We start from the raw sequence: 8,406 nt of genomic DNA, 5'->3' as shown, positions 1-8,406 counted from the left end.
CTTAAGGGCACACTGCTGAAAGAAGAGACAGCGCCCCCCCTCCCAGGCTGTCATAATGGGGGTGTGTATAAGGCAGTTGCAAAAGTCTGGAGAGATGGTAGGTGTCTAGAATGTTCTGTGCTCAGAGCACTTCAAAGTCTTTCTAGGTTCTTTCTCCACCAGAATGATGCTAATATTGCAAAGCATAAAGTCCCATGAAGGCGGTTTGTGCAAGTAAGAAAGGAACAGCATTTCCCATTCTGGGTGGAAAGGAAATCTTACCTAAACATATAATATTGGCAAATGGAGATGCATTCATGCCAGAAGTTAAAGATGTATATGTAGGGCTGAAGACATGACTCAGTGGTTAAGGGCACTGGCAGCAGAGCATGTGGTTTCAATTCTCAGTACCCACATTTTGGCTAACAACTGCCTTTAACTCCAGTTCCACGGGGATTTGATGCCCTCTTCTGGCGTCTGTGTGCACGGTCGTGGTACAAATACATGCAGGCAAAACACTCACACACATAAAAAATAAAAGCAAAATTACTGAAATGATCTTAGTTTAAAAAACATAACAGGTATGTATGTATATACGGATGTGCAATAGACATGCACAAAGTTGTTTTGTGGTGGTGGATATTGATATCCAGGCCTGGCACATTCTTTATCTGGCAAGCTCTTTATTGAACTATAACTCTAGTTTAAAGAATACACCTCCTGCCCCTCATCTCCAGAGCAACCAATTAGAAGCATCCTCTACGTAAAGGATCTCTCACTTAATGGCAACTATTTTTCATTAAAGAAATCTGGGACTCAGGGGTGCCTTAGTTGCGCCCTAGGAGTAGGCAACGGGGAGCCTCATAAGGTGTCCCAGATAGCCAACACGCAGTAATCCGACAACCCACGTGGGATTACCCTGGGCCACCAGGGGGGCCAGTGCTGGGCAGCCTCGCCATGGCCCGATATGTCCGGCAGGGGGCGCTGTCCGGCCGCAGTGGCCGCGCGGGCCGCGTCCTGATTGGCTGGAGGTGATGGCCCAAGTCCACAGCCGCGCGAGTCGGCCACTAAGTGGGGAAGCTCGCCAGTCGGTGCGCCAGTCCAAGGGCCTCCGAGGCAGCGGCAAGGCGGGCGCGGCGCGGCGGGGCGGAGGGGACAAGATCAGGGCAGGAGGCAAGCGGCTAATCGAAAGGGTCCGGCACACCCAGCAAGATGCTGTCCTGGCGGCTGCAGACGGGCTCTGAAAAGGCGGAGCTGCAGGAGCTCAATGCCCGGCTTTACGACTACGTGTGCCGGGTGCGAGAGCTGGAGCGCGAGAACCTGCTGCTGGAGGAGGAGTTGCGCAGCCGGCTGAGCCGGGAGGATCGCTGGGCTGAGGATCAGGCACTCTACGCCGAGGAGGCGCGAAGCCTGCGACAGCAGCTAGATGAACTGAACTGGTCCACAGCCTTGGCCGAGGGCGAGCGCGACGCGCTGCGGAGGGAACTGCTGGAGCTGCAGCGGGAGGGTGTGGAAGCCGGCACTGCCCGCAGCCGCCTGGATGCCGAGCTAGGAGCGCAACGGCGGGAGCTAGAGGAGGCTCTGGGCGCGCGCGCCGCCCTCGAGGCGCTGCTGGGCCGGCTGGAAACTGAGCGCCGCGACCTGGACGCTGCCCACGAGCGCCAAGTGCGAGATCTACGAGCCCGCGCTGCCAGCCTCACCATGCACTTCCGAGCCCGTGCCACCAGCCCCGTCGCGCCCCCGCCGCGCCTGCGGGACGTGCAGGACAGCTACGCCCTGCTGGTGGCCGAGTCGTGGAGGGAGAGCGTGCAGCTGTACGAGGACGAGGTGCGTGAGCTGGAGCAGGCTCTGCGCCGCGGCCAAGAGAGCCGGCTCCAGGCGGAGGACGAGGCGCGGCTGTGCGCGCAGGAGGCGGACGCGCTGCGGAATCAGGCGCTGGAGTTGGAGCAGCTGCGCGCGAGGCTGGAGGATGAGCTGCTGCGGATGCGCGAGGAGTATGGGATGCAGGCGGAGGAGCGGCAGGTCCGTGGGCAGGGACCGCGCCCCTTCCCTATAGCCTGTACACGCACCCCTGTGCACCCAGTGGGCGAGCAGCAGGGGTTCCCGGGACACCCAGCCGGTTCAGCCCCACCCAGGGAAGCGTACGCTGCCAGCAGCTTTGCTATTTATGAAGCCACGGGATTCTGGCGTATCGCTAGTCTAAGAATAAGGGGTTGGTGCAATGATCCTTAAATCGGAGGGCTGACGCCATGTGACAGGTCCCGGTGGTTAGCCTAGTGCCCATCATCCTGTTAGTTGGATTACCTTTAGATCCAGACGTGTCTAGGCACATCCTGATCAACGATCCTGTTAGTTTTGTTTTTGTTCTTTCTCTTCTCTTCTCTTCTCTTCTCTTCTCTTCTCTTCTCTTCTCTTCTCTTCTCTTCTCTTCTCTTCTCTTCTCTTCTCTTCTCTTCTCTTCTCTTCTCTTCTCTTCTCTTCTCTTCTCTTCTCTTCTCTTCTCTTCTCTTCTCCCCTCTTCTCTTCTCTTCTCTTCTCTTCTCTTCTTTTTCCTGCACTTTTGTAGAGCTTGTAGCCCGAAATCCAAAACTCAGCCCAGACTTCAGACCTGGATAGGCAACACATTGAGAGGTTGCAAGGCACTGCCAAGTCCTCCCCAGGAGGCCCACCATGCTTAAAGAGGGCTCCAAACACCTTTTTTGTTTTGTTTTGTTTGTTTGCCAGAATGATTTCCCAGCTGGAGACAGCTGCTTGTAGCTCCTCGAGCAGATGTCTTATTTTTCTGGTTTTTGTTTCTTCCCGTGAGAGTAACTGTCATACAGAAAAAGGGTCAGAGCTGTTTTGCTTACAGTACAAGTTGAGGACAGATCTCTGGGTTGTGTAAAAACCAGGAGAAAGCAGGTCCCTGTGGTGAGATGTTATTACAACTACAGACTAATATAAATGGTTCTTATGTCAGAGCAGCTGAGCTCTAACCCTCTGACGATGTGTGCGGATACCTGTGGCTGATTTATTGTCTGGACGCTCAGTTTGGCCCTAGTGTTTGGCTCCCAATCTAGCCCACTCCCAGCCAGAATTGGAATTACTCCCAAATCACACGATTAGGGGCTCTCAGGAAGTTGGTCTGGAGTAAGATGAACAGAACTTCAAGAAATATTTGAAGAGAAGAGTTTGCAGCTAGGAGCTGAAAGTTGGAGATGTTGTGATGTCATTTTCTAAAATGTGTGCAGTGGATGACTGGGGTGATGTGTCCAGCACCTGGTAGTCAGCATCTCTTGATTTTTTTTTTCTGGTTCCCCATCGATGGGCTAGGATTTTGGTAGCCAAAGAGCTGGAGAGTGGGTGGGAGATCATGGACCTTGAAGAAACTCTGGCTTTAAGGTTCTTATAACAGCCTAACCTTTTCCCACTAATAAAATCTTCAGGAGCAAATCTGAGACAGAAAAGCAGAGTTCCCCAAATGGAGGGAAGACTGGGAATTGGAAGTATGTAGTATAGAATCACTGTCCAGCCCTTCCACAAGGACTCCAGACCACCAATGAAGTCGCACCTGAGGTCACATCTGACTTGCAATAGGACCCCACCCGTGGCTCCCCACCCTGGGATCTCTCTGTTTCAGACTTGGCTTTTTCCCCCTGGAAACGAGAGCTGGGACAATGTGAAGGACCTGGATTTCTTCTTCAGTCTCAATTTGTTTAGGTTTTTGCCTTTGCTAAATGTTACCAGCTGGAATCTTACCTGTATTGTAACTCTTTGCCCAGCTATCTTAAAGCAACTGCATTTCAGATTCCATTCTGAGACATTTCTCCCCAATCATAAACAGTGTTCCGAATTGTATGAAGGAGAAAATATTGTTTCAACCCCGAGCCTTTACCATTCCCCTCCCCCACCCCGAGTTTCTTAGATGCTCAGTCTGGAGGACTGAAAATATAAAGACTGGCTTAGCTGACTTTCTGTAGAAACGTTGCATTACTAACAGCCTTGAGAGGCACCAGGCCTAGTTCATGTGTTCACTCTTAGTCCGCACACCAATCTCAGAAGGTGGATACTAACATGAGCCCTGTTTTACAGATGGTAAAGACGAGGGTGAGCCACCAGTCTATAAGTGGCCAAAACAGAGTTCCACCCAGGTTCATGGGAGCAGCTCACTGCTGGTCCTCTCTTAAACCTTTAACTTTGCACAGGTCAAGTGATAACTGCTTTTTCTAAGGGCTAGCCCAGAGATAGCCTGCTGTCATGGAACCCGAGGGTGTTTTCAGACTCTTCATGGTGTATTATTCTAGCTTTTATTTTAATTTATTTTTATTTTTATTTTTTGGCTTTTTTTTCTGTATCCTAGTGGCAGGGGATGTTAGAAGACCTGCAAGGGGCCTGAGAAAGGCCTTGAAGATGTTGTCATTTACTCCAGCTTTACCCTAGAAACGCTGACTTTGTTCTGCGATGGAGACTCTTAGCTGCCAGCTCCAACCGGTTGTGAACAATTCCAAAACACTAAGGAGACATTTCTTTTGAAAAGAAGGCAGACAGGATTAGCTGTGTAGTTAAGCTCAGCATTCTTGTAGCCTTCCTGTTTGGGGCTGAATTCTGACTCTCACTCTATCTCAGATTATAAGATTTCTTCAAGATTAAGCTCATTAACCCCTTCCTCGCCCCGTTTCCCGCTCTGTGAAAATGAAAAGCAGCTCACAGGTTGCTACTGGTTGAATGGCTTTTATTAATTTATCCAATTAATGGTGGTTGGGACCTCAGGTGCCAGTCTCCCTCTTTGTGGCTAAGGATGAAGCAGTGAAAAATAACAAAGAGAAAGAGGCCACAGGAGGCCATGGTGATGTGGCACAAGTGCGTGCTGCTCGCCGGGAACCTGGGAAGCCAGCAGAGCTGGGACAATGAAGCAGAGGGTGACTGGGATTTTTTGTTTGTTTTTGTTTTGTTTTTTAGATTTGTTTACTTGGTTTTTTGTTTGCTTGTTTGTTTTTAACATAAGTACATTATTGTTGTCTTCAGACACACCGGAAGAGGGCATCAGATCTCATTTACAGATGGTTGTGAGCCATGTGGTTGCTGGGAATTGAACTCTGGACTTCTGGGAGAGCAGGCAGTACTCTTAACTACTAAGCCATCTCTCCAGCTCCAGGGCCTTCTTTTAAAATCTGAGTCCCACTGAAAGCCACCAGGGAGTCCTGAGCAGAGTGAATGTGGTAGTGGATCAGACTCTGCTGTGCTGAGCAGAGGCTTCATGGACCAGTATAGGAGTGACGCTGCAGCAATTGAGGCCATGGGAAGCTTAGACAGGATGCAGAATGGTAGACTGAGGGAGGGCTCTTCTTTCAAGTTGAAGCTATATCAAGGTTTGCTGACAGGTTGGATAAAGTAGTAAGGGACATGGAGTGGGCTTGGGGCGGGGTTGACCCCCAGGACTGTGAATGGCAACCAGAAGTAGGGCACTCTTTGCACAAGGGCATGTAAAGATCAGAGGTCTGAGTCCAGTTTACACATAGCCAGTTTGATATGCCTCTGAAATGCCCTGGTACCTGTGCTACCTGGTACAGCTATAAACACATAGAGAGCGCACAACTCATGCTGCTGCTGCTGCTGCTGCTGCTGCTGTTCCTCCTCCTCCTCTTGCTCCTCCTCCTTCTTCATGTTTTAAGATAAGGCCTCTCTGGTCTATATAGTCCTGGCTGTCCTAGAACTCACTATGTAGACAAGCCTGGCCTTGAACTTATAAAATTCCTCTGCCTTCCAATTGATGGGTGTAAAGGCATATACCACCACGCCCGACCACAGTTCATGCTTCTTATTAGTATATTTAATTTTGGGTGTGAATGAGCTCTCCTAGGATTCAAGTTCCCTTGAGCTCTAACATTTAAGACCCGAGGCGACCAGGACATTAGCAAGCTGCGGCCATTCTATCTGACGTTCAGCCAGGGAAGGCCCAAGCTCCTCGACACTGTCCCTGATGTTGAGCTAGAGCTTAGCATCGCTGATGCTGTGGCTGGAAAGGTTCTCTGCACGGCAGCTAAAAGACTGGGCTTCCCCCCCCCCCCCCGAGTCCTTGGAGCCTTGGATAAAACTGCTGCTGTGTGGGTTGGAAGTACTACCCTGTGTGGGAGGCCCCAGGACTCCTGGCCTGGCCCGTGGCATGAAAAGTTTTGGCAGAGCAGAGTTGGAGTCTGAAGCGATCTCCCACTGGCAGGATTGGTTGTTATTTCATTCCTGCCTCCAAAAGTCAACGGCTTTTCCTTTCGCCATTTGGGAAGAGTTGACTCATGAGGAAATTTGTTTGGAACTGTATTTATTTGGACGTTCAGTGCAGTTTTTATTTTCCTGGTTCACATTCTGTGGGGTGGGGTACAGAAAGCTAGCCTTAGCACTGGGGGAAGACTGAGCGTCTTCCTGGGTAGCGCTGTGGCGTGGCTTTATAATTTTGAACTGTGGGTGGAGAACTGAGTTCATCTGGTTATTTTATTCTAAGCAGTTTAGCAACTTCTTTGCAAAGCATAATTGATATATCCGTAGGTTTTAACGATTAGGTCAAATTTCTTGTGTTAGAAAAGATAACAAGCCAGGTATGGTGGTGCACATCTGCAATGCCAGCACTCTGGAGGCAGAGACTTGTGAGTTACAGGTCACCCTGGGCTGTAGTGAGATTCTCTCTTAAAATGGTTCAACATGTGTACACACATACACACACTTGCTCTCTCTCTCTCACACACACTCACAGGGAGGGAGAGAGGAGGCAGTTTATATTCTAACTTTGCCTCTGAATTTCTATTCCCTCTAAAGCAGGGAACAGAGGTGTGTTTTGTTTTGTTTTGTTTTGTTTTAACATGGAGAGTTAACTATAGAAGGAGTACATATTATTGCTCCATCTGAGGTCTCTGTCACTTAAGACTGGCAGGTGGTCTGCCTTGGTGAACTCTTTGTCTATAATGCCAGCTTTGGGATCTGCTAACCTGGCATGCCCTGGGATATTCATGGTTCTTTTTTTTTTAAAAGATTGTTTTATTTTATGTATTTGTGTGCCATATGTGTGCCTGGTACTCCCAGAGGTCAGAAAGGGCCATTGGATCCCCTGGAACTAGAAATATAGATGTTGTGGGCCACCAAGTAGGTGCTGAGAGTAGAACCCAGGTCCTCTGTAGAAGATCAAATGCTCTTAACCTCTGAGCCATCCTCCTCGGAGCATCCTCCATTAATGCTTCTTAAACATATTTCTTTACTTTCAAACTAAATCAATTTTGCTTTAAAAATTTTTTAAGCTATGAATGGCAGATGGCTCAGAGGTTAAGTGTGTATACTGCTCTTCCAAAGGATGTGAGTTCAGTTCTCAGCACCCATGCCAGTAATTCACTTCTGGCCTATGTGAGCACCTGCACTCACATGTGCATAAACATACACACACACATACACACACACACACACACACACACACACACCACTCACACTCTCCCACACACAATTTAAAATAAAAATAAATCTTAAAAATTTTTTTTAAAACTTGGCAGTCTTTGTAAACAGAAAACGTAACACAATCATTGGCTTAGAAATGAAAGTGCTACGAAAATCAGACTTATCTACATAATAATATTTTTTTTTAATGATTAATTCAGAACTCGGGAGACAGGGGCAGGAGGATCCCTGTGAATCTGAGGTCAGCCTAGTCTACATATAGAGTTCCAGGACAGCCAGGGCTACATAGGTAGACCCTGTCTCAAAGTAAAATAAATGTAAAATGTACATTAATTAAAAGACAGTATTGGCTTGAAATGGACATTTTGAAGAAGACATTTTTAATATTATCTTGATCATTTAATCTTAAATTTAGTTTACCTGGTATGTATTATGTGACTGCTCTGTGGTGTTTTCTGGTTAGGAGCCTGATTGCAGGGTTAGCAGTGTCTCCTAACTTGGGAAAAGACAGATCCAGTGGAGGAAACCAACCAGGTGGGGAGAGGTTTATTAACTATATTCCAAAAGGATTATTTATATATGGGTCTGTGTTGAGAATTGGTTCTAATGTTTTTTTCTTATTTTGACTCCCAAAAGCCTCGCTTCCAGACCTGAGGGTCCCTGCCCCCAGTTGGCTTTGGTTGATAATAAAGAACAGAGAGAGAGAGAGAGAGAGAGAGAGAGAGAGAGAGAGAGAGAGAGAGAACAGAGAACAGAGAATTACCATGATGGGAAAGCAGAAAGATGAAACTTAAAGGCCCACCAGCATGGAAGAATCTAGGAAAGTGGCCCTAGGGGCCACTTCCCCGATTGGGTCTTGGGTAGCAGAGATGAAATATAGATTTAAAAGATGTTAACTGTTAACTCAGGAATGCCAGAGGGAAGTATTTGCTAGCTGCAGGGAGGTTTAGAAGTGCCCAGCCATTAAGTTAATCAAGGCACATCGAAATTATCTGGTGTGTGTGTGTGTGTGTG

The 8,406-nt window shown here is 48.3% G+C and overlaps 1 protein-coding gene across 3 annotated transcripts in view; it reads left to right on the top strand.

Annotated features, from left to right (window-relative positions):
* The first annotated feature begins 1,000 nt into the window (after positions 1-1,000).
* The window catches only part of Synm (synemin), a 30,714-nt gene continuing 23,308 nt past the window's right edge, over positions 1,001-8,406 (top strand). For all 3 annotated transcript variants that reach the window (XM_021167364.2, XM_021167363.2, XM_021167365.2), the window contains exon 1: positions 1,001-2,001. In XM_021167364.2, the coding sequence (XP_021023023.1) occupies positions 1,192-2,001 (810 nt within the window). In that variant the 5' untranslated portion in view covers positions 1,001-1,191. The remainder of the gene's footprint in view (positions 2,002-8,406) is intronic.

Source organism: Mus caroli, chromosome 7 (genome assembly GCF_900094665.2).
Source record: "Mus caroli chromosome 7, CAROLI_EIJ_v1.1, whole genome shotgun sequence".
Lineage (NCBI taxonomy): Eukaryota > Metazoa > Chordata > Mammalia > Rodentia > Muridae > Mus > Mus caroli.
This window is presented reverse-complemented; position numbering and strand designations above follow the sequence as displayed.